This window comes from Macrosteles quadrilineatus, unplaced genomic scaffold (genome assembly GCF_028750875.1).
Source record: "Macrosteles quadrilineatus isolate MER2022 unplaced genomic scaffold, UCM_ALF_1.0 Scaffold_2__2_contigs__length_208266976, whole genome shotgun sequence".
Taxonomy (NCBI): domain Eukaryota; kingdom Metazoa; phylum Arthropoda; class Insecta; order Hemiptera; family Cicadellidae; genus Macrosteles; species Macrosteles quadrilineatus.
The window spans coordinates 98,776,083-98,803,770 of NW_026542595.1; the positions used below are offsets into that span (position 1 = coordinate 98,776,083).

Here is a 27,688-nt window from a genome sequence, read left to right on the forward strand (position 1 = left end):
TCAGAATTTGATCATGACGTCACTTAACTACCGTATATCAATTATCAATTTATTAATATAGGGACAGTAGCAGTAGTTTGAGTAGTTGCAAAACTGTCGATTGTAAAACTTGTGCGACTGTTGAGTGAACTTGAACTAACCCAACTGTATGATGAATTATTAACACTTGAGACTTGACTTTATTAATTACTATAAAAGTACCCGTCCTTCTTAAGGGGTGCACAGACCATCATTGTCTGCATATGTATACTTTGTCTATGGTATGGTATAAGTATAAAATGTTTATTGCAGTTATCTTACATACTCGTGCTTTGCGTTTGCAATGGGAGGGTTATTTATAAATCAGAAACATAAGCATATAACTGTAAACAATCCTACTTTGACAGGTCCCATTGTGTATCACAGCTTTTTGGCTGAAATTAGGTGTTTTCAAATGAAAAAAAAATCAATATAGTGCTGCACCCTAGCTGTTGGTAAACCCAACAACTTTTCCATACTATTGAATGTCATAGAACCAACTCTATAAAACAAAATACAGCTGGCAAAATTTCCTTAATTCCTTTTAAATATGAATACTGAACTGATAAGGTTATCATGTGAATTTCCAAAGCCACTGGGGTAGATCCAAAAAGGATATTGGAGATAATAGTACGTCTATTAAACGGGAGGGAACGTAAGCTTACATCATACCACCAAATTTCAGCTCAATCCGAACAGTAGCACGGCCGCCTTTAACTCCAGGCCGCGGCCTTCGAAGTGGCAACGTCGCAAGTGTTGTTGTAACAGCTGTTTTGTTATGTACCCTCCCCCCATATACTCCAAGATGAGTTCATCCAAAACACCATTGCAAAGTGACGTATCTTATGGGACGTCTGGCGCTGGTTAAACAATACTACTTGCAACGTTGCCAATTCTACCAGGCTAAGGCCTGAAGCATAGACTCCTGAAGTTACTTACCTACTTGATACTTGATGTATTCGTCTTTGACCGAGCTTGTAGGATTGTCTGCGTCAGATGCCTTTCGGCTGCACAATTTTTATTTCAGCTGCAGTTTTTTTAACACGCTCAAAATGAGAGCATTCTATTGGCTGAGGGAACACCATTACCGCAACGATGCGAATTGGAGCCATCGGCCTCGGTGGTCTAAGTAATGGATAACGAGATGGGCTGAGAAGCTGAAGGTACCAGGTTCGAATCCTATTGGTGGCACAATCTTTTTGTCTAAGATTTTTGCATATCAGCAAGTTTGGTTAGTTTATGACAGTTTAGTTATATAACTAAAAAAATATAAAATTGAATTTGAGGCATTTATAGTTTTATTTTATGAACAGAACTATGTTTTCGATTAGTAAACCTTAATTAAATTTTTTCATTATCAGCAAGTTTGGTTAGTTAGGTTAGGTTATGACAGTTTAATTTTATAATTAAAAAATTAATTTTATATTTTTTAGTTTTATAATATTTTTTTATATCTAATTTTTTAAACTCTCATTTTGTCCTTATTAAAAAACTGCAGCTGAAATAAAAATTGTGCCTTTCGGCTACTTCTTTCCCGTGATTAATGGAATTTCTCCTGCATCATTCAGGGAGTCATTTCATACATCATTTTATCCTGGCCATTCTAAAAGTGCATGTCTGTGGTTCTTCAAATTTGAAGTTATGAGGATTTTTACGTCAGCTGTGAGGCTGTTGAACAGTTAGTTTTAAGGCTGCAATCGGGAAATATCTTTGCGTTTTACTCAGTCTGCATCTTTGGACTTCCAGGTTTTGTGCTTTACGAGTTTGATATTGGTGTATGGTAGTTCTGTCCTTAAAAAGATTTATGTTCCGTTTGATGTAGTTTAAAGAGTTGAAAATATACTTGTTATAAACTGGGAAAATCTGATTTTTAATGGGAAAAACCTGATTTTTAATAAAAGAGGCTTACAGTGTTCAAGGTCATCAGTCGAAGCCATAACACTTAGCGCCTTCTTCTTTAGAATAAGAGCATCACTGCAGGCAGCTGAGTGTCCCCACAACAGAAGACCATAGTTCAAATGATTGTGGAACAAGGCATGATTAATTTCCCAAAAGGTGGTCCAGGTTAGGTGGCAGTGATAGAGCACGGCCGCCTTTAACTCCAGGCCGCGGCCTTCGAAGTGGCAACGTCACAAGTGGTGTTGTAACAGCTGCTGTTTTGTTTGGAAGCAGCCACGAATACTAGAAAAATAGGAAGCAGCTAATTGCATTTGTGTATTTATGAAAGCTTGGTTACTGGACTATGACAATATTGACTCAAATTAAAATTAAAATGGTATAAGATTACCTGTTTCCGTCTATGATCCTAAATTTGTAGTAATGAGCTACCGGTTTCGAGGTTATAACCTCATTATCAGGCTCTTGTCGCTCTTGCGAGGTCGTCAAGTTTTATAAACACACAAAACACTTTAATTTAAATAAATGTCAGTGTTTTAATCTTCAAGAAATGATCCTGGACCGAATAACATCATTATGAACCAATTAAAATGAACAGATTTAGCTAAATAATGTAGATTTTTAATTCATATTGTTTTTATTTTCAATTCTGTATGTTTTATTTTTAATATTTTAATAAATTTATGTTCATAAATTTAAGTTTGTATCAATAAAGTGCAAATTAATGAACATGTCACCTGTTTGCCATTTTATCTTATGGGACGTCTGTCACTAAACACCACCACTTGCGACGTTGCCAATTCTACCAGACCGCGGCCTGTAGTTAGAGGTGGCCATGGATAGAGTCATTCAAATAATGTATTTTTCCTACAGTTACCTAACAATGTACATGTTCTCACACTGACTTGAGAAAGCAAAGTGGCCAATTCGCTCATCAGACATGTTAACATTGTCTCACTCTAATTACTTTTTCTCACTCGTTCCAGATTTGCATCGTGAAGGCACGAAATAGTGAGCGCGTAACATGCAGACAAGGTCGTATGTGCACGAAATACGTTGGCAGCACTGGCTGTAAATCAGACGGTCAGCTGTTGTACTGTTGTATCATTAAATGTCATATTAAAAGTTCACTTCTGTGTAAAAATATTTCACGTTTCTTTACCAATATATTTGTTTTATGGTAACTGTAGGAAAAATATAATGTGCAACTCGAGTGCAAATTGCAATTGCCTCACTCAGTCACTCGAGACACCATTCCCCACTCTCGAGTAAGTCAATTGCGCTCTTTGCTCACTAGTTGCACAATAGTTACCGTATTTGTGCAACTAGTGAGCAAAGGGAGCAATTGACTCACTCGAGAGCAATACTTACTCACGAGCCGTAGGCGAGTTAGGAATGGTTTCTCGAGTGAGGCAATTGCACTTTGCACTCGAGTTGCACATTATATTTTTCCTACAGTTACCATAAAACAAATAAATTGGTAAAGAAACGTAACATATTTTTACACAGAAGTGAACTTGACATTTAATGATACAACAGCATAACAGCTGACCAGCTGAATTACAGCCAGTGCTGCCAACGTATTTCGCGCGCATACGACTTTGTCTGCGTGTTACGCGCTCACTATTTCGTTGCTTCACGTTGCAAATCTGGGGCGAGTGAGACAATGTTAACATTGTTTCCTACAGTTACCTAACAAATGTACATGTTCTCTCACTGATTTGAGAAAGCAAAGTGGCCAATTCGCTCACTCTAATTTGTCTCACTCCAGATTTGCAACGTGAAGGCACAAAATAGTGAGCGCGTAACACGCTGACAAGGTCGTATGCGCGCGAAATACGTTGGCAGCACTGGCTGTAAATCAGCTGGTCAGCTGTTGTAGGTACTGTTGTATGTTGTATCATTAAATGTCATATTAAAAGTTAATTTCTGTGTAAAAATATGTTACGTTTCTTTGCCAATTTATTTGTTTTATGGTATCTGTAGGAAAAATATAATGTGCAACTCGAGTGCAAAGTGTAATTGCTTCACTCGAGAAACCATTCCTCACTCGCTTACGGTTCGTGAGTAAGTATTTCTCTCGAGTCAGTCAACTGCTCACTTTGCTCACTAGTTGCACAAATAACTATTGTTTATTGTTACAGTTTGAGAATAAATTATTTTAAACCGTTCAAAGTCAAAGATATTTTTTATGTAGAAATCTGTATTGCTTATTCTTAGTCTATAAGAACATTGGTTGCTACTGAGACTATGATATGAGCTTTATAAAGATAAAATATAAATATTTGTACACAATTTTATCTGAATCATTATATAATCGGAGACTCCTTTCGTGCCTTTCTTGTTTATGTGATGGTACAATATGGTACAATTGAACTTTTTAACCGATGACATACGCCACCATTCCCTCCAGTGGGAGTGCAAATTTTTGTAGTGGATTGGATCTTGGATGTGTACTATTGTAGGTGTGAGAGTGAGTGACAGCTTGGACTGACTGACTGACAAGAAGAGGTGTTGTGTGTGTCGTGGGGTCCCAGTTTATCGACATCCCAAAAGATCGACACTGAAATAGTCCCACTTTGTCGACAACTCAAAATGTCGACAGTGTCGGTAATATGGGATGTCTGTAAAGTGGGATGTCGGTTATGTGGGATGTCTGTTATGTGGGACGGTTGTGTAAATTTTCCCACTTTATCGACACGCAAAATGTCGACAAGCAAAACAGATCGACAAAGAGCGGGAGATTCAAATTGAAGGTGAACAGTTCTTGCTGAACAGATCGGTTGAGTATAATGAGAGTCGTTCTTTTTTAAACTCCGAACGACTTCTATTCACGGCGCTTGCAGTCTCCTTCTCCTTCAAATTTGTCAATGCTATCTCAACTATCTTGTGTATATAATATGTGTTCTGCCGTTTGAAGGCTTAAAATAATTTGACATTTGTCGCACTTGTATTATGATTTATTGACTGTTTTTTTTTTCGTGTAAGAAGGTAGTTAAAACGTGCTACCTAGGCCAAACTTTGACAGAGGATGATTATGGTATCCATCCAAGTTTTTTCAATCATACATATATTTGAAATTATAATGATATAGTACATAGTTTTTTTTTCATTTAACTTGCTAGCTTAGTGTTAAAAAAGATTAACCCAAATAACAATTTTACGTTGTTCATTGTTACACTTTGAAATATTAAATGAGTTGTAGTACATTTGTATCAGCAACTTACACCGGAAATGAGGAAATGAAAAAAAAAAACTGCGTTAATTTGCCTCTGCAGATGCTTTGATTCTTTTGTTAACCTCCATTGCCAATATGGCGATCCATTAAAAGCAATGACGTCATAAAATTTTGCAATAATTTCTTTCTAAACTATTTTGTAGAGCTTAAAAACAAATTATTTAGTATATTGAAGCATTATTATGCGCCTAATGGTTACGGAGAAAACTCAAACAGTTGCCTAATGGTTACGGAGAAAACTCAAACAGTTTTAAATTTAAAATCCCTATGTTATTGTTATTAAAATCCCTAAAATCCCTATGAAACGTTGTGTATTGTTTTTTACATTCGTGATGGAAAATGTCCGCAATAAACCTTTGAACAACCGATGTTATTCTTATGGAGAATAAGTAAACTGTTGTAGTTAGCTTGTTTATGAACATCTTTTGATCAAAATTTGAAAATGCATTTATTTCATACTAAACTACCTATATGTAATAATATTACAAAAAAAACCCTTTAAAACCCTCCCTGTTACAACATACCTAAGTACTTGTTAAACTAATGCAATATTGAAATAGGGAATAATTTTGTGATATTTTAAGGAGATAATGTAAATCCAATCAAGCAAATGGAAATTCGTTTATTCTGCAGGTTTGCTGCGGGGGGTATTTAAAATAAATCATAGAGTTGTTGCAGTATTTAGAAACACACATCAGAACCACCTGTAAACTGTGAATGGCTGCTTAAGAAACTTAAACACCTTATCTAAATGCAGTAGGTATAAAGAAAATAATAGTATATGCCTACTGTATTACGTTACTAGCCCGGTAAGCGGTAAGGTGTTTTATCGAAGGCGTAGCCGAGTACGGGATTTTCGTGCGGCACAATTTATTTAGGACAGAACATAAATTCGATTTTTTTTTTCTGAAGATAAAATAGGCCGCTGAAATTAGCTGTTTATTTCAACAGCTGACTAAGTACACGGTAATAGTATATTACGTTACTAGTCCTGAAAATAAGTGTGTTTACCCAGGCCATGCTGCAGGATCCATGACGTCACACTAGTGGATAGATTTCATTGATAAATTCATTGCCATTGCCATTCCCATATGTTTTAGGTAAATAAACAAGCTGGCTGTTTGTAAGATTTTAATGGTAAGAGTTTAGTACAACTATCCACCACTGTGACGTAGTGTTGCGCTGCCCGTGCTGCAGCATGGCCTGTTTTTTTCTAGTGGGTTTTTTTTTCTAGTGGGGCCTTGGTTTACCGGACGAGTGTGGGGAAGTCGAGTACGGGATTACCATACGAGTCCGGTACACACATTTTGGACGAGTTACGTGCGATAGTTTACGTGATATTTTAAAGGAGACATTTTAGTGTAAATCCAGTTAGGCAAATGGAAATTCGCTTATTATGCAGGTTTGCTGCGGCGGGGGTATTTTACTCTAAAGTCATAAGTGATTTATTTAACCAGATTTACATAAGTTATGCATATTGGTTACGTCAATTGCAGAAATACATAAAATATATACAAAATTCCTTCTGCATGCCATACATAAGCTATTTACAATTGGTTAACATTTTAAATTTTGTTTGGAAATTCACTCATTATGCCCATTTAAAAATCTTTACCTTATTCTTATTACCCTCATAAACTCATTTTCGCGTATTCCAATTGTGTTGGTTCGCGGACTCATTCGTTGTAGGTTTACACGACACGTTTGTACAAATTTCATCAGGATCGTATTATTTTTGCCATGAGAGATTTTTTCGCTAATTAATAGCGTATTACCATAGATAAAACATACTCCCCTAGTAGATTTCTCATCCTTATGGAACAGCTGAAGACAATTTTATTGTTAGTTCTGTACGGTTTATGTAGAGGTCGTGTTTTGTTTACAATTTGTTTCACGTTATTACAGCCATTTAAAACCTCGTTTAACCAAATAATACGATCTAATCATAAACAATAACTTGTCCCCTAGTTATATAACCAAACAATAAAGCACAAATCAAGAAATTAACTCTAAAATAATGGAAACAAAGTTTCATCGACACTAGCGCCTTTGTGTCACGTAAATGAACTAGACACGAAAAACGTGCTTCAAAATTTACAATGGGATGAGAAGTCTACTTGTGTTGGTTATTCTATGGTATTACCTATATGGAACATTCACCAAAATGTTTTTACCTACTACAGTTTTAAATACGACAGTTTTTTAAAGTAGCCATTTCAGTTCAGTTCTTAGAATTGAAAAGTTTCACTTAACAGCTCTTTACTTTCATAACAGCAGTTTCATTTCACAACAGCATAGTTTTTCTCATAACAACACAGGCAACGGACCAATGAGGTTCAAGGATTGAGAGAAAAGAAGTAAAATTGGAATTCTTCGAACGTCAACTAATCAACTGATCAGTTGACAATTTTAATTGTTGATCCAACTTTTTCCTGTTAATACCAGCGAACACAGAATAACAAATTGCATCCACATTCCATAAAGACCATAAAATGCACAGCTTTCCACTTTTCAAGGTTGTCGCTATTTTGGAATTAATATTTTTAACTAATTTTATGGTCTTTTTGGAATGTGGATGCAATTTTAAGACTTGACTTATTTACTCTTCGCATTCTCGCTATAAGCCTACTTGTTTAGGAGCTACATGATGTAAAATGTACACCGGAAGTCTCTTTTCCATAGGCTGTAACTCCTAAACGAGTGGGTTTATCGAAAAAATTTCAAGAGTAAAAAAGTTTTTAAATTGCATGTTTTATCCGAAAACATGAAAGGGTGTTCCATGAGAAATTTCAAAGTTGGCCGTCATTTTCAAAATATAAACTCATATTTTGAACTGCCACAAAAAATAAAGGAATGTCCCCCATTTAAAGTTTTCACTAATTCTTACCGTTTCCGATATCCCAATGGTAGCCTCCTTGAGTTGATAACCCTGTATATATGTAGCCGTTAGCGCGATAACTCGAGCAAAAATGATCCCATGTAGATGAAATTTGGTAAAAACGTGTAAACCTACGTTTATTCGATCGAGTTCGCGAACCAGCATAATCGGACCATGGGAACAGGGGTTTACGGGGGGTTTTATGGGGTAAAAATGGGGGTTTTCAATTTTTTCCCCTAAAACAAAAAGTTTGCAATCTATCTATAATATTAAAACGAAACTATGTTTTTTTATTTCACGATTTTGAATCAACCACTCGACGGATTTTCATGATTTTTGTGTTGAAAGAAAGATAATTTTGAGAACTAGGGAATGTCGAAGCCATAATTTTAGTTTAGGGTCCCAGTTTTTTTAGAAATTAAGTTTTAATTTTTAAAAAGTCTAGCAGCCGACGCTAAGATTCTAAACTAGCTTTTGGCATAAAATAATTTGCTTAACATAACAGCTGTAAACATTCAGCTTTTGTCAAGTAAAGTGCAGCCGATAATAATTATGGAAGAGGCAAGTATGCTATGGAAGGTGGTATCGTTGACTAGGTACATACACTTCTCAATTATGACTATTACTCTCTCTACTGTGCTACTTATAATCAGTGTGCGTCTGTGCGAATCGGCTACAAATCTCACTTCAACGTTTTTCACATCGTAAAAATTGCAGAATTGCTGTTTCATTGTAAAATTATCGGATTTAAAATGCATATCGTATAGGCCTATGATGGAATAAAAACATATTTGGTCACACAACATTTGTTTACAAGATGATTTTTCACATTAAAACTGCAAGAAACTTTGTCTTTATATGTGTAACTGATCTGAATTGTACATGGTTTTAACTGACTACAGAATTCCCGTACGTAGGACGGGCTAACACCTCGTTTATTTTTAAACCGTTTTGTAGAGCTTAAAAAAAGAATGTATTTATAAATTAAAATAGGTTCAAAAATAAGCACAAAATGGATTTAAAATCTATATAATTAATACGCTAAATGAAACTTTGTCGCCACCATTTCTTAACCGATTTTATCCATTGACGTCTCATTGGAAAGAGCGTGTCACGTAGATTTGCAAACTGGCCTTACATTTTTACACACTGTGAACTCATGGGTATATATCATCAATCTCTATTATATCGATCCGAATCTGCTAAGCTAGCACTTCAAACGCCATATAATTAATACGCTACATGAAACTTTGTCGGTTGAACTCCTCCGCCATTTCTTAACTGATTTTACCCTTTGACGTCTCATTGGAAAGTGCGTGTCGCGTAGATTTGCAAACTGGCCTTACATTTTTAGTGGCTGTTAAAGATCCCATGTTATCCTTATGAAGAACATAATTGTTACATTTTGATCAGCTGTATATTTTAATTGCTGTTATTTAGTTTTCAATTCAATGAAACGCATTGGGTACATTTACTGATTTTGTTGAAATTAAATATTTACTATTTAGCCTAAATTTACATTCGTACATATTACAATGTAAAAATTCGAGAAAGCCTGGACAATTTGATTTATTTTGCCAAATAAGAAAAATGAACTGACATAGTAAGCTGCATTTCTTGAGAAATCATTGAAAGAACCGATTTGTTAACCATGGAAACATAGCAAAATCATAGAACGCCACCACGTAGAAGAAACAGAGATAAAAAAGTACAGTACTATCGTCATCAACCTATATAATGAGGAACACCTACAGCACCAATATGAAGATTTCCACAAACAATGAACAAGAATGTTAGACGAAGTGCTACTATTTTGTAGGAAACATGGACTTAACTTTATGATGATTTGCAAAGGAAACCCCTCTAAGTCTGAATTAAACTGGTACGGCAAGGACATTAATAATTAAATATAGTATATCTTACTAATACTATAAACTAAAAAACCCGTCGAAATCGACGGTTACTTTCAAGCTTACGCTAATTTATCTAACTTAACTGCGAAAAATTGAGTGAAATTATACATATTTCGAGCATTTAGCATTGTTTAAAGATTAGTAAGTGTAAAAACAATAATGATATTAATTGAGTAAGATATCAATTATGGTTGATCATTCAATAAATTATTTCCCATACATTACGTCATCGGAGTTGTTATTAAGCTATCTGGTATCTCTTCCTTTGGAAGAACGTTTAAATAGTATTAAAATTGTATTGGCGAATCTTTTCTTTTCAAACACTTCCGTGATTTCAGTGTAATGCAGATTAATCTATGATTTTATTTGAAAAAATATCTGTTTGTTGGGAAGACACTTTCTAACTCCAAAGGGAGATATATCCGTTACAGTGTAAGTTTGATTTTTCCTTTGTCACGTCGCGTCAGTTCATATCGTACTTCTGTGCCAATGAATAACAGTCATATATAGACTTGGACTTGGGTGTAGTTTTTATTCTCACCACTCACTAGTCCTGTCTCCTGTCAAGTTAAGACGTCGTCACATATACAATACATGCTCATCCTGCGTACAGGATTTAATCCTGCGTAGCCCATTTCATAATACACTACAAATTACAAGTTACAACAACTTGTAATTTCCATTAGATTTGCATTGGGCGATCAGCTGATTTACTAATAATATTATGTACTTCATTATCAAATGGGCCCCAGTTAGTATATGTTTTCTGTTGTACAGTCGGGAAACGGTCCTTATACGAACTGCGCCTCGCAGTTAAAACGCACCCTCGAAAGGGGGGGGGGTCAACGTCCTAAGGTTGTTTAGGCCTAAATTAATATTTCGGTTGAAAACCAATAATTAATTACGTTATTAATATATGTCTCTGTTTGAAGTAAAGTAAACTATCAAATAATTTTTGATTTGTTATTTATACATATTTGAAATGATTATTACAGTACAAGTATTATTTTAATAACGTGCCAAAGTTCCGCATTGACCTACCTAGACAATTTGAATCATAAAAGTACAGTACTAGGTTGACCGCAACTGTAGCCGTTGGGAGGCTCACATCGTTGGAGGAGCCTTTATGATATCAATGGCATTTCCGGCATTTCCGCTCGGGCATTGTATACTGCTGGAGAGATAGACAGCAATTGAGATAAGACTTGTTTGAGTTGTTTCGGCTTCTTTAATGTATGAAATGTAAAAATACACAAATTTGCAATTACCTTCACCTATTGAACTAATGTATTATTATCAATTGCATGCACCCACCCAACGTTTTTCGTTTTAAATCTTAAGTATTTATAATCTCCACATATTTATAATTTATTTTCCAGTTTTTAATGTGTTTGGATGTTAAATCTATTTCAAGCGTCTATATCAGATTAAGACAGAGGCATGTAGGAAATCTAAGGTTTATTTGAGTTTCTTTTCATATAATTATGTATTATTAGATTGAATGTATGGCCTACCTACTAACTATAAATATACCAATCTACTAGCAGAGTACCCGTCCTTCTTATGGGGTTGGCATATAAGTATAAAATGCTTATTGTAGTTATACCATGGATAAAAGGAGTATAGACATATATACTCAAGAGTTATACTCAAGCTTTGTGTATGCAATGGGGAAGGACACAGTTTGATAAAATTTGCTTCTTTAAATTTACAGTTTACATAAACATAGCCATTATGTTCTACCACTTCACCTAAACAATAGAGAAAAAAATTATAAAAAATCACAAAATATCACAAATTATTCATGAAATTAGAAACGTAAAGATAACACAATCCTACTTTGACATTTCTCATTGCGTATCACAGTTTTTTTTTTTGCTGCTTAGTTCAAATTAGCTGTTTTCATAAATGCAAAATAAACGGTATCGGCAATCTGACACATACTTTCTCCCATTAGCTTGTCAACAACCTTTATCATAGGTAAGCGATGATAGTGGTAGGCCTATTTAATAGGTAAAATCTCAAAAGTTTCATTAACTTTTGAACAGTAATTTCAACAGGAACTAGTGTACCTGTTGCTCGAAATCGAGCAATTGTCAAGTACCGGTATTATGCAGGAGTTATTTTAAAACTACAGTAATAACAGTCATAATTTTCGATGAGTTTAAAAGACCCGACTAAATGCTAAGGTAACTAATTGAAATACTCACGCTATTAAGGAGGACAAGGAAGAAGTGGAGGACCCTTTTAGAGAGTTTGAAGATGGGGCTGGAGTACCAGTTATTTATTAATTTAAATAGCAAATGTTTTATTATTTTTCCATATCAAAATTGTTAATTATATTATTTAGTATAAAAAAAATTTACAGATGACTTAAATTAATTGATATATTTACATTCTTTCAAAATGTAAACATGGAAAATTTGGAAAGCCATGGGGCGTAGCCAAGGGAAATGTGAAAATTAAATGATATAATATTGCATTGTCATCCATTTGGGAGCTATGTTTCAAATTTCAAGGCTCTAGCTCATCGGGAACTTAGTATAAAATTGATTGCAAAATTTGGGTCGCCGGATTTCTACCCCCGGATATTTACCCCCATGAAAAAACGCCTACGTCACTTTGACGTCACATGTATGGGGGTAAATTTCCGGCCGCGAACTTTTAGGATGGATAAATTATTATTTATTCAATCAACTCGCATTTCACGGTTTACTTAACAGTTGAAATTAATCAAAATGCTAATAAACCTGACACCGGAACTTTACCCCCGGAAATCTACACCCAGACATCTACCCCCGGACATCTACCCCCAGACATCTACCCCCGGACATCTACCCCCGGACATCTACCCCCAGACATTTACCCCCAGACATCTACCCCCGGACATCTACCCCCAGAAATGTACCCCCAGAAATGTACCCCCAGTGGTCAAATCATAAAAGTCCGACCCCGGAATTCTACCCCCATGCTACACTACGTATCGGCCAATATTCATTGTTGTAGTTGATTTTAGTAATTGGTTTATAAAAATAATCAATGGCTCTTCGTTTAATAATTACCCTCTATTAAGCATGTGATATGTCGTTGTCTTGTTTAATGTCATCTATCTTCCCGATTCATTAAGCTGTAACTGATTTAGGTGTCATTTTTAACCACTGGGGGTAGATTTCCGGCGGTAGATATCCGGGGGTAGATATCTGGGGGTAAATGTCTGGGGGTAGATATCCGGGGGTAAATGTCCGGGGGTGGATTTCTGGGGGTAGATGTCCGGGGGTAGATTTCCGTGCCATGGCAAATCACTTTATAATCAAACAATTACATGTTGATTGTTTAATATTGGGGGTAAATTTCCAGTCACGGGCTGTTTCTCGACCGTGTATGGGCCCCGCCCCTCGTGACGTCAAAATGACGTAGGCGTTTTTTCATGGGGGTAAATATCCGGGGGTAGAAATCCGCTACCCCCAAAATTTGTACCAGACAAGAAACAAGCGAGCTAATAAAAAACTTTTTAATATATAATTCTGAGCAATTTGCAGACAAAACTCTAATTGTATTTATGAAGATTTATTGTTTGTTTGTTTACTCTATTACTGAATTATTAATTATAATTATGAATCTTTGATTCTTAATTCTCATTACTGTATAGATGATGTTTGCATTACCACAAAGTTATTGGTTTTTGTTCTGTCATACTGTTCAATGCAAACACAAGGTTGCCTGCATATTCCAACCATGGTAAGTGTGTGTAACTTATTCAGTTATAGGCTAGTTTGACTTGCCAGAAAACTGGGCTGACACTAACAATGACAGTTTTTTACTTTCCTAACCCTATTTTCACAAGGTCAGTTTGTGTGGTATATTTTCCAGGGTGGCTATTTCAGTGACATCCATATCCATGTTAATCAGACACAAGAACAAACACTGAAAATCTTCAAAAATATTGTTCAAAATGGTTCTTTGTGCTGGAAATATGTAAACACCTTACCTACCCTATGTTAAAAAAATCTAAAATCGTATAACTCATTGAGCGAAGCTCTTATACGTCGACTCTTATGCATTTCGTAATACGCAATCTCCTCCAAGACGGCTGAAGTAATCATTTTCAAATTTTGCATGGTGATAAAGACCATATATCGGTGAGTGCTAACAACTATATGGCGTTAAAATAACTCTCTAAGGAATCCCCCCACTGGCTCTAAAAATTTTTATGTAATCTTTATCCACGCAGTATTTGACACAAAAACAAAGACACAAGATCAGCTGTTGGCGTATTAAAGGACTTTACTGAAACGGCTACTTTAAAAAAGGTCGTAGGTAAAAGGAATTACTGTAACTGTTATCACCGATATTAGAACAGAAACGGTTACAGATTTGATCTTTACAATCAGGTGTTTGCAATACAAGTGACGTCAGAATATGACGGGAATAGCACACCTATGTTTTTTCCTTCCACCATGGACTTTTAGTGTGTTGTCGAAATGTTTCCCACTTACAGTCGCAATAGGTTCTCCATGTTGGTCTTTGTCAATGATAATGTAGTTTGCGTGGTATCGGCCCATTGTCGCCAGTACATTTACAAATTTCAGTCTTTATTTTAATAGCACCAAATAACCATTAACTATAGGTCGGCCGCTTAGAAATCGACCTCCTCCAGCATTGGTTTAGCATTAGCGCGCAGGTCGTTTTCTAAGCGGCCGAACTATACCTGATTTTCTGCATAACCTCTCTGTCACAATTTTACAATTAACATATGTTCTTCTTCTCACTTTAAATTTCTGACAACATTTGGAGTTTCATAACAATGTTTGTTTCCCATGTTAGTCTTATGGAGAAATACGAAACTTTAAAGGGCCCCAGGTCCTCACTCTCTAATTATTTCCCTTAAAAGAAAGTTTCTTGCACAACTTCACGTTATGCTCTTTCCAATGACACCAAAAACATGTCAATCGGTTCAGTAATTTCGGAGAAGTAATTGTCACAAAAAACCTGCTTGCGTATTTAATAAATACTAGTTGCTCTGCCCGTGCTTCGCTACGGGGTAAGAATGCAGAAAAGAATAATTTGGTTTTACTTTAAGATACTATAATATACTGGAAAATACAACACACTTACCAGGAAACATATAGGCAAAGGCTCAATCGTACTTATTGATTATTTAAGTGAATATCTCTTATTGTATTACAGTACCATAATTTTATATAGTGTATATCATTTAAAATATATGCAAAAGTATAACTTATTGACCACATGGCACTAAGAAACAATTCTCCTTGTAAACAAATTAAATTAAATAAATAGCAGAACAGCATTTCTGACAACAGCTGGAGTTTCATAACAATCTTTGTTTCCCATGTTAATCTTATGGAGAAATACAAAACTTTAAAGGGCCCCAGGGCCTCACTCTCTAATTATTTCCCTAAAAAAGTTTCCTGCACAACTTCATGATACGCTCTTTCCAATGACACCAAAGACATGGCAATCAGTTCAGTAGTTTCGGAGGAGTAATTGTCACAAAAAATCTGCTTGCGTATTAAATAAGTATAGATATATAGATTTAAAAAAATTAGGTACATCAATCTCCTTAAAACCAAATCACAAATCCTTCAATCACTCAAAAGTCACAATAAATCTATATCTATCTATATATTAATAGGCAAGCATGTTTCTTTAAAACCTTTTTTCTCAGCTCGTGTGTATCGTAGGGAAAATCTACGCATACCGTTAGAAAGCTATTTTTCTGTAGGTGTGCAGAATCCCTTTATAAATTAAAATAGGCTAAAAAATAAGAACGAAAAATTAATTTGAAATTTTAAAAAATTAACATGGGTCTTATGGGTTGCTATGGTGATGACAAAATAACAACACAATATAAACAGAAAATCAAAACAAATGGAAGACATTCCAATCACATGTTTTATTTACAGTGTGGGATGAAAATAGAGAAGTTTGTACAATACATACTTTTGGTCGATTTTTCGACCACGGGGCGTGCTCTCGTACTTATTTAATACGCAAGCACGATTTTTGTGACAATTACTCCTCCGAAACTACTAAACCGATTGACATGTTTTTGGTGTCATTTGAAAGAGCGTAACGTGAAGTTGTGCAGGAAACCTTCTTTTTAAGGAAATCATTAGAGAGTGAGGCCCTGGGGCCCTTTAAAGTTTCGTATTTCTCCATAAGGATAACAAGGGAGATAATTTTTATTTACAGAAACATATGTTTGTTAATTGAAAATAGTCAAAGTCTACTACATAATAATTTCTGTGTAATATGACTATTAATGTATACTACATTTCAATCAAGGATTGTGTGCCTTAAACTTTACTCATAATGGATCTCACTACTTTATTTTCATGCTGGGAATAGTAAAATTTAATTGAGAATAAGAGAATAAGTAGAAAAACTTTACTATAATAAATGATGTAATTAAAATCACAATCTTTTGACATTATTAATTCATTAGAAACGAAACAGCTGATCAAGAAATCAAACAAATCATCTACTTCATGTGAATAATCTTTTTACACAAACATAGTTTTTTTTAACCAATAACTTGATTATTTTTTACTTGTGGGTGTATTTTGAGTTTGCAGTTATGAAAGCACCAAGCTAAGTACTTTTTATCTAATTTTTTTTTATAAACTAACAGTATTAATGAATTACTACATGAACTTAACAAGTTAGGTAATTAATTGTCAGTATGCCAAGGGGAAGAGTGGGTCCTTGAAAACAGTCGAAGGCAGAGGCACCCATCTAGAAAATCCAACTGAGTTTTTAAATATTAAGGTCAGTGGATTGCCAAGACACAGATTATGCAAATAAAAGGAGGCAGTGGTTTTATTGATATTAATACATCAAAAAGGGCCTCATTAATGGCACAAGGCTTCATGTGATCAGAACGGTTAACAACAATGTAAAGTAGAATGTAAAGTCCTAACATGGAACAAGTGAGTAAGGACATACTTTGATTTTGAGGATAAAAAATTTGCCCGTCTGAAACAAAGTTACCTTTTAAAATGGAAAGATGCTAATTTCTGTTATCTTTGGCATTTGCAGCACAAGCACTTTAATTAAAGAGCAGCAATGTTCTTAGCCAGACCAATTTCAGTCATGAGCAACTATATACTGTATAGGTTGTTTTAAGTAAGGCTACATCTTTTAATAGTAGGATAAGCATATTCATTACGGAAAATTCTGACCAGGGTAATATTCCTGAAGGCAACTTTAAGACTAAAATCGTAGTATTCATGGAAGTGCTTTTGTGATAAGTGTTTTCTTCAAGCAGCATTTTATGACCCTCAAAATATGCTACATAGGTATATACTACATTCACTGCCTATTGGTTTGATATGATAAAATGTTTTGTTTGTGTTTTTAAGAATCTTAAAAAAAAAATAACCACCCTGTAACATACTTGAACTTGAACACTTATTAATTTACTAAATATAATACGCATACAGCTAGAAAATGGCTGGATTGCTTCCCTTCTAATGCTTTATTATTACTGTATTTAATTTTCGACGAGTCAATATATAACACGATGAATTTGTTTTCTAAATTTATTCATATGTTTTTGCGGGGCATTGAGCCGCACAGGTTCACTAGTCATTAATAAAAACACAAACATTAGCTGTTATAAACTTTAGAATATTGTTATGCCTTTTTAATAGTGTGTCATCAACATATATAAATAAACAACATTTCATTTCTTATATAATTTTATTCATTTCAGTACATCAATACAGGAATAGCGATCTATACTATATAAAGTTGGAAATGATTTAATTTACCAAGTATCGAAATATAAGAAGGTTTCTACTGACTTATACAATCCCCGCCCATAGAACAGGCACCCTGCTAGTTAAATATCAAGATATATCTTTTGTTACCCAAGACAAGGTCAGTTAGTGAAAGTAATCATTTTCACAAACATAATAAACAGAATTTTTTTTACCAGGCAGAAGTACAAACAAATATTAAAAATGTAAGAAAACATCTTCATAAAAACAATAAAATTATCTTAATTTAATAACCTAAATGAGAAAAAATGTAAATACTGATGTTCAAAATAAATGTTAAACTAATCAACATAATGGATCCAAACTGATTTGTCTCCACTTCTTCAGCCTCCTCTCCCCCAACCTCCATGCCTCCATCGCCATCCACCCTGTCATCAGGCCTGGATATAACAGAACAAAAATTAATATTAAAAACAGTATTCTGAACAGAGTCTTTTTATGCATACTTCTATCATTATTTAATGTAGGCTACTCAGTGGCGTACTGAGGGGGGGGGGGACGGTTTGCACTAGGCCCCACACCAACATAGGCCTCCAAAATCAGGGCTGTATTCCCCTAACAGTGGACACTGCCATTGCCAAGGGCTTCGGCCTGGGAAGGGGACTCACTTGGGGCCTCAAAAGAATGCTTTTTCTCTTGGAAAATTAATTTTCCCACAATCTGTTAGAATTAGGGGTACAATAAGCCAAGTTTTTCTTGTATTCTCATGATAGCCGAAAGCGTCTGCAAAGATTGCGTGATCGAAATTTACGACTACCAGCGATCGCGGGTGACGATAATCAGGCCTCGCAACCGCGAAAGATGTTCACGATTGCTCCGAGGATGCCCACAATTTTAAACACTGGCGACCTTGGGAGATGAAGATGATGACCCTGCAATCACGATTTGGTCATTACCGAGGACAATATCGTTTAATTTTGCCACAATTGCAGTAATCGTTTGGATCAATATATAAGTGCCGACCCATATTAAACCCATTTTGTATAGGACAAAATATAATGTACAGAGTGTGGCAAAATTATCTGACAGTTTTCTTTGCTGCCCTGTCGGGCGAGTGACTGGCAGAAGGTGGTGGGGATAGGGGCGCTTCAAGGCCTACGTGCAGACATTTTTAGTTGCCATGGAGCTGGTCATCACTGAAACAGAAGAGTATTTTGAAGGCTTTTCAAGTTTGTAGGGTACTATTTATTTGGACATAATTTGAACGAGGTTGGAGAAACTTTAAGATAAGTGTATAGAGCTAAATAAAAGGAGATTATAGCAAAATAAATCAAATTTATCACAAAAATTGTGTTATACTATATTCTTCTAAGGTCTTATTGAACCACGCTTGTACTAAATACCTTATTGATGTATGAGAATTTTTTATACTTGTTTCAACTGCTTCTGTTGACAGGGGCTTTTCCATTTGTCTTAAAATTATTGTTGTTTCAGTACTTACCAAATGTAAAAACTATGACATATTCAGAACAATTATAATTATGGTGTCAAAAAATATAGCCTACATTTCCTAAAAAACAAAAGCAAATTTTTGAGCGCCTCTCGAGTTAAAATGCTGGTTAAATACTAGTAATTCAGGAGGGTTATGCGACATAGGCTTGGGGGCAATGGACACGGCCCTGGATTTATAAGTAAATGGCAAAACTTACCATTAGTTAGTTCTCTTCAATCTTAGTCTTTACTTCGCCCCATCCTCCATCTCCTCTTCCTCTGACACCTCTCCCCTGTATTCTCCAATGTCGGAGGATATTAATTACAACGCCCCCATTTTACTGGTAGGCTTCAGTTCTGTACAGAAATATTGCAAAAAATAGTGTTAGGCCTATACAAATAATAATAAGTGTGTACACTCCTTTCTATAGCCTATTTGCGATATTAAAATAGGTACAGCTAATAGGAAAATGTTTGAGCAAATCTGGGTCAAGTTAGTACAAATATTAGAATTTGTAACAATAATTTGGTTTAGACAAAATAAATTGGTTTAACTTGTTCGCTACCACAATTATATGGAATTTACGTTCGCATAGACCAGCGACGCAATTGTGCGTAGACTCGTTTCTCACGAGACCACCGACGCATATTTGCGTCAGCTGATCACATTGAAATAGACTAACGACGCACACTTGCGTCGGTGTTCAATGTTATTAATCAGCGTATTTCTTAGCAACGGTCTATTTTAAAGCCCTGATTTTATCGTATCGGTCTAGAGGGATATCTGCCGCAAATGTGCATCGCTTGGTCTGTGGATATGACGATTGGTTACGTCACACAACAGTTGGCAACATTGTTGTTTACATTGTGCATTCCGCGACATCTCAGAACAGATGTAAACGTTATAACCTTTGCAGTTTTGGCGAGTGGTGGAGTTTCTTTATTTGTTTGTGTAAAAGCTTGAAACAACCAAATTTACAACAATTTAAAAACAATGACGCTTAAACGTGTGTCGCCTGGTCTATTGAAACGAAAATGTAGGTAATCTTTTTATCTAGACTAGTGTACATGTTGCTCGAATTCGAGCAATTGCAATGTATTACAGGAGTTATTTCAAAACGAATAACAGTCATATTTACAATGAGTTTAAAAGAGTCAACTCAAAGATTACCGGTGTGTAACTCAGACCATGTTTATCTTCGTTATTGATAAACCTAAAGCATTCCGGCCGGTTTTCTCCTTCTCAAAATGCCTCGCTGTACAGGCAACACAGGTCATTGATAGAGGGCCAATTGGGAACGAAAAGTCGTTTTGGGATAGTGTTAGGGCCCATTTGTAGCCTAATAGTAGAGATTGTCCAAGGTCAGGTGCTGACTGTGATGATTTAAGCCTATTACGCACCACTGTGGATTGGAATTGGATATAAGTAGCTGCGGTCGTTATCACGATTACGCCTCCTGTCTATGTTTCGTTGTCGTCGCGTCGAAGGCATTTAAAAGAAAAAACAAATAAACAAATTATAGCTACACAAAACAACGAACAACGATAAATGCACAAATTTAAGTTACAATCGTGCTAACACGATCCGTCATAGCGACACAAAACAACGATAAATACACAAATTTAAGATAGAACCATACTAACACGATCCATCTTGGGGGTTATGTTTACACAAACTCAAATAGTAAATAAATAAATAACAGCAATTAAATTATACAGCTGATCAAAATGTAAACAATTATGTTCTTCATAAGGATAACATGGGAACTTTCAAAGCCCCTGGGGCAGAGCCCAAGGGACTTTTTCAAAAATGTAAGGCCAGTTTGCAAATATACGCGACACGCTCTTTCCAATGAGACATCAATGGATAAAATCAGTTAAGAAATGGCGGAGGAGTTCAACCGACAAAGTTTCATGTAGCGTATTAATTATATAGATTTCATTAAATAGACTGACCGACGCATACATGCAGCGTTTTAAAATTTGCTCAAAACGATAAATAAAAACAATATTTATTGCTTACTAATTCACTTAAGGTTAATATGAAGTCAATTCGTCCATTTAAACGATATTTCTCTTTTGGTCTGTTGGCAATGTTATTCCTATATCACTTGGTCTGTAAGCAACATCATGATCATTCCTTTTGGTCTGTAGGAGTGACCGGACCAACGCATATGTGCCTCGCTCGGTAGCGAACGTGTTAAACATTAATTATTTGTTATTTCCCAATTTGCAAAAATGCAAGCTCTAGCCTAATTAAGACATTTCCAAACAACATGTTTCGAGATGTATCCAAATACATTTTAAGTAGGGGCCTAGTTTTAAATTTTTATAAAAAACTATAAATTTGCATAAAGATTAATTAATTATCCTTATGTTCCACAAAAAACTATTAATAATAGTTTATTTGTGTAGGTAACTTAGTGGGCGAAGTGGGACTTTGCTACACATAAGAGAAATGTTTACGCACGAGCCGTAGGCGAGTGTGGAAAGTTTCTCGAGTGCAGCAAAGGCAGTTTGCACTTGTGTTACTCATTATATTTTCTCTAAAGTTAACATAAAACATATAAATAATTAGTTGTTCAAACTCTGTTCAACACTAAATGCAAATGATTCAGTTTGGATCAGTTTCTATGGTTGTCGATAATATGGAACCCACCCAAATATGGACAGTAGGCCTAGGACATAAAAATGTTCCTTTCATTTATGATAACCCAACCTAACATAACCGCCGCAAAGCGCTGTATAGCCTATCTGTAGCCTCCGGATAATACTTACCAAAGTACCGATTTGAACTTTGAATAACTTAGTTAACAAACATAGCCTAGAACCTATCACAAAGGGGAAAGAATGTTGACTCACCTCACTTAAGTTATGGTTAGACCAAGTAACATTATCGGCAGTATTGTAATTGCCTCCAGGGTCCACAACTCTGGTCTCTCTTTCTCTCTCATCTGCAGTGATGTCGATGGCAATGTCGTCCAGAAAGGTTAGTCCTCTTAACTTATTGGTTCAAGACAATATTTAAAATAGAGACCAATTTGGGTTCAGGTCAAATTACAGCCTTTGCTGCAGGATCATCTATAAAATTAACATTGATGTCATGAGCAATGAATTAAGTTATATAATCCAAGTCTAGTCTTACACCATGAATACAAACAGCTCTAGAATATTTGACAGCACATAATTTTACGTCCTACACTCATTCCAATGAATATATTTCTTTAAACTTTCTTTCTTATTACTTGGCGACCATACAAAGTAGGTACCGTAAGTATTTTAAGCCAAGTATGAATGGAAATGAGTGTAGGATCAGGATGAGTGGCGCGATCTTGTAGTCTCGTTAGTGACTAAGGCTGACATTCCTTAGACACAGCTGTTAATTAATAGCCCATACAGCTAATGGCAACTAAGGGACCTACAGTTTATAGTGGAATCCGAACCACATTATTGCCTTGGTATATACGAATTGGTCTAATTATCAGGATAGTACTGCGGATAGTCGTAGTACTCACTCGTGCGGACGTTAATCCACACCAGGGAGTATCGCATCCACAGTGCAAGCCTATAAATATCCACAATTCGTGACCTCCTAGTAGCTCTCTGGATTACAGGACAACGCCACCTGTCCCAGTCATATTGATTATTTCATTCAATAAACTTAGGCCTATATCAATTTTGGTTAATGTTAGGGTAAAACCTAACCTAACTAACGGAATAAAATATTGAAAATATTAAATAGTCTATGTATTAATATATTTCATTTGAATGAATGTAGGACATAAACTAAAGTGCAGCCAAATATTTTTACATAACTTAAACAAATTCTTAAAGTTGACACTGGGTCAGTGGGAAAAAGAGACAATCCTAATAGCCTAGGGATAGTGCCTATCCAAACATTTGCTACAATGTTGCTTGATGATCCAGAATTAGCCTACGAATAAGCTGTAGGTTCTTGTTGGTGACTTACCTAAGTTAGTGTATGGTAGGACTAATGTTATTAAGTTATCATGTTGATTAAGTTATTTACCCTATAAAAATTAACTTATTTCACATTATTCCTTAAAAACTATTGTTTGTAACACTCGAGTCATCTATTTTATTGTAAACAAGGAAAGAAATAAAAAAGATAAATATTTACAATATACTAAAAAGTTTTTAGTCAATAAATAACTTAAATGGTCAGCTTGAAGATGTCCGTCGGAATTCGGAATACGCCCGGAATCAAATATTACGACTCGTGAGTTGAGGAACTGAACGATGAATTAGAACAACTCCTTTTCAAGAGTAGCTCCAAAGAACGGGAGCTTGTCGATATACTGGGACTATTTCAGTGTCGACATAGTGAAACTATTTCATTGTCGACAATATGGGATGTCGACAATTTGTGGTGTCGATCATTTGCGACGTCGGTTATTTGGGATGTCGGTTAAGTGGGAATATTCCAGTGTCGACAAACTGGGAATAATTCAGTTTCGATCAATTTCTACGGTTGTCGATATTATGGAACCCACCCAGTTGAGGAACTGAACGATGAATTAGAACAACTCCTTTTCAAGAGTAGCTCCAAAGAACGGGAGCTTGTCGATATACTGGGACTATTTCAGTGTCGACATAGTGAAACTATTTCATTGTCGACAATATGGGATGTCGACAATTTGTGGTGTCGATCATTTGCGACGTCGGTTATTTGGGATGTCGGTTAAGTGGGAATATTCCAGTGTCGACAAACTGGGAATAATTCAGTTTCGATCAATTTCTACGGTTGTCGATATTATGGAACCCACCCGTGTGTGTGACGTGTGTCTCTATCCCGAACTCGAGTCGAATCGAAGTCGAGTCCGTCCTCCGAGTTCCGAGTTTACTGCACTGCGATAGTGATGGGCGATACGGACGCGTATCGCGATACAGCGATACGATACGTATCGGAAAAAAATATCGTATCGCCGTATTGAATCGGGCGTCTGTATCGCGATACGCGAATCGTATCGTCAAAAATATCGAAAAACGATACGTATCGTATCGTTTTCCCCCTCCCCTACCTAACCTAGAAACGGCAAATTTATTCTATATAAGTACCTGGGGACCAAGCTTTGCTCGGGGAAAATCATTAGTTTACTCTGAAAACAGTCTTAGTATTGCAGATACATTCATTAATCCATTTCCACACTCGACACTGCTCACTGCTCGCCTTTACTACTTCCTTCACAACTCCCTACGTCTTGGACCTGTTTCCCTATTCTTCCCATAGAATTTTAGGATTGCAGATACATTAATGTAATTGCCACAGACAGTTCCCACCACGGCCGCCTACACTCTGCACTGCTAGTGCTAGATAGCAGATAGCACGCTAGTGGAAAGTAAATGGACTGGACTGGGATGGGACTGGTACATTATCAAGTAAAAACCAAAAATACAGACGTCAAAAACTCCTATTTCAAACCACTTTCAAGTTTTTCAAACTACACATCCACAGAGTACAGATTTTGCAGTTTGCTCGGCCTGCGCAAAAAAAGCTTAAAAATATCGTTTTGACATGAATCGTATCGCTCTATGTGCCGATATAAATACAAATATCGTTTTAGGCGATACGATACGTATCGTTTTTCAAATATCGTATCGAAATATCGTATCGTCCCTCGCGTATCGCTATATTCCGATACGATACGATACGTATCGCACATCACTACACTGCGAGTAAGCAGAGTGAGAGTAGCGTGGTCTTGGTCTCGACGTCGTCGTCATAAACTAAAAACTAAAGCGTTGCAGAGATTTTACCGTGTAGGTTTGGGTTTGGGCGTCAGGTCGTCACTCGTTTTGTGTGTTAGTGAACCGGCAAATCGTTTTTACGAAGCAAGTGTCGTCAAGTCCTTATTAAATTCGGTAAATCCTAAAAAATGGAAGCTCTTGCGTCTGTATTGAACAAGAAGTACAAGTTGGCATCAAGTGAAAACTTTGATGAAGTGATGAAAGCACTTGGTGTCGGCTGGATGACCCGCAAAGTAGGTGGAACCGTCAACCCAGTAATTGAACTAACCGAAAATGATGGTACGTACACATTGACATCACAGTCTACATTTAAAAACACTGCTACGGTATTCAAGATCGGCGAGGAGTTTGAGGAGGAAACTCCCGATGGCCGCAAAGTAAAATCGATCATCACTCAGGAGGGCAACAAACTCACCCACGTCCAGAAAGGGGAGAAAGAAACCACCATCGTGAGAGAATTCACTCCAGAAGAAGTTAAGATGGTTATCACTGTTGATGACATTGTCAGCACCCGAATCTACAAGGCAGTGTAAGAAATTTTTCAAATGATCTAGGCTATAAAGCTAAAACAAGTTAAAGTTGCTTCCCTAACCTACAATTTTTAATTTTCACTGTATTTAAATAGCTTACCGGTACTTTTAAGTTTTACTGCCAGCTTTTAATAATATTTACGTTTTGGATTCCTCTCATTCGAACTCAGGCCTAAGTTTCTATTAGGCCTAGGCCTAGTTTAATTTTAAATGTTATCGCAATCGCAAGATTCATTCCAAGCAGATCCATGATTTGGTTCAATCCTGCTCCTAGTATCTAAGGCATTGTGTGATAAATCTTTAATTGATTGTGTTACCAATTTGTTTGTGAGACTAGGAATGACGTAACTTATTCTTGCTTCCAATTAGACCTAAGATTGCACTTCAAGCTTCAAACTCAACCTATTAGACAATAAGTTTACATTTTGAATGAATCTTTTGTACAAATTTCCAGTATTAACTTATTGGTAGTAGGCCTATTACCAGTTTTATTTATTCTAAGTAAGTTAACATAATTCATGTAATAAGTTTACATTATATTCCAGCCTATCTATTTGACTGTTGAAGGCCTTAAGACAAGTTATTAAGAATGTAGCCTACAGGAAATGAATTGATAAAGCCTAATGTTTACTGTATTACAAAAAAAAGACTCCTTTAGCTAAGGCCTTAGGCCTACTTAACTTAATTTCTCAAAATACCAGTATTGTTTTATTCCAGTATTTTCCTCTAACTTAATCCAGGCATAAATAGCCTAAGTTAAATAACATTTAAACTAGGCTTGTCCTTACAATTAGTTAAGTACTTTCTGACCTAAATAACTTTTAAGTTTGTCAAAGTTAACTTATTCAGGTAAATACATCCCAGCCTCCTATCTTTTGCTGAAGCAAGTTAATGTAGGACATACAATATTTACAATTAGGTACCTACATAAAGTTTCAATGATGTGCCATAAACTAACTTATGGTCTAAGTTAAATTTTCAATTGCAAATAAATTTTTGATGAAAGTAACTTAAGTTGACTTAGGCCTAGAATCACTAAGTATTTGGTTTTACCTGCAATTTTAAATAAGTTAACTAATTACACAAGTATTTTTCCTTACCTAGCCTAGCTTATATTTTGCAATCCAATTTTTTATCTTGAAAGATTAAATGCCATCTAACAATGTAGCCTACTAGTTGGTGGTGCAATATGCATAAATATTTTATTCGGCCCATCTGTGATTGTATTTTTCAGATAAGTAACTTACTGTAGCAACCAATGTGAGTTTTTAGCTTGACTTAAAGATATAAATTAAGGTTACTGTATAAATGTTTTATATTCTACAGTAGACCTAGACCTTAGCACATCACATTTTTTACAAAGCATAGCCTAGCATAAACTTAAGTCGTGTTTGTATTGATTGGTAAATTTTGTATTGATTTTGTATGCATTAAATGGTAAATAAAACAAAGTTGTGTTTTTATTTTAAAACTGTTAAAACCCGAATGATTTTAAACTGAGAGTTAATGGAAAGTGCAGTCAGGAACTTTTAATTGGCTATTGCATTCCTATTAGGCTATGAAAATCCAGTTCCGGCCTAAGTATTTACTAACTTAACAGTTCATGTGAGGCGTTCAGAAGTCAATCTGACTAAGTCCAATTTTTTTTCAAATTGAGTTAATAACACTGTTAGATTGCTTTTGCAAAGGGTTTTCACTGGCCAAGACGACTAACTCCCTAGTTCATTAGTTTGCCGCTAGAATGCGCTAGATGTTATGCCAACTGAACCTTTTCCCAGCTGTTTCGGAGGCCAGTTTGATTAACTCCATGTTTCCATAACAACAGTAAACCGACTGATGTTTTGTGTTGAACTGTCATTGTAAAAGGTTATGTTTTACTAAGTGTTGTGCTTTATAGTGTTTTTGTATGATGAGTTCTTTAAAATGACTTATTAAAATGAGTGAACAAAGCAGTGAAAGTGACCTTTTTGGGGACAATGCTGACTCAGATCCAGACTACATTCCAGGTTCAGACTTAGACTTTAGTATTAGTAATACTTCATCTCGATTTAGTCAAATCCTTAACAGGTCAAACAACCTAGTCTCTAATGAGAATCAGGACATAAATAATACTTCACCTAATAATAATAGGCCTAATGTTGTAGGCCTAGTAGAGGAAATCAGTTTTTCTGACGTTTCAGATATTGAGGTTAGGCCTAGCCCTGAGGACG

The 27,688-nt window shown here is 35.7% G+C and overlaps 1 protein-coding gene and 1 long non-coding RNA gene across 3 annotated transcripts; one reads left to right on the forward strand and one right to left on the reverse strand.

Annotated features, from left to right (window-relative positions):
* Positions 1-17,689: 17,689 nt before the first annotated feature.
* Positions 17,690-23,356, reverse strand: LOC128986497 (uncharacterized). 2 transcript variants are annotated; one of them, XR_008490132.1, is made up of 4 exons: positions 23,150-23,354; positions 22,042-22,260; positions 19,398-19,536; positions 17,690-18,128 (listed from the first exon to the last, which is right to left on the reverse strand). It is a non-coding gene; the product is annotated as an uncharacterized LOC128986497 (long non-coding RNA). The 2 variants fall into 2 exon arrangements; XR_008490131.1 differs by lacking the exon at positions 17,690-18,128 and having other exon boundaries at positions 18,341-19,536; positions 23,150-23,356.
* A 1,526-nt stretch (positions 23,357-24,882) lies between these two features.
* Positions 24,883-26,929, forward strand: LOC128987354 (fatty acid-binding protein, muscle-like). Its single transcript, XM_054408154.1, has one exon. It carries the CDS (start codon positions 25,077-25,079, stop codon positions 25,479-25,481), a length of 405 nt encoding a protein of 134 aa, XP_054264129.1. The 5' UTR covers positions 24,883-25,076; the 3' UTR covers positions 25,482-26,929.
* The last annotated feature ends 759 nt before the right edge of the window (positions 26,930-27,688 follow it).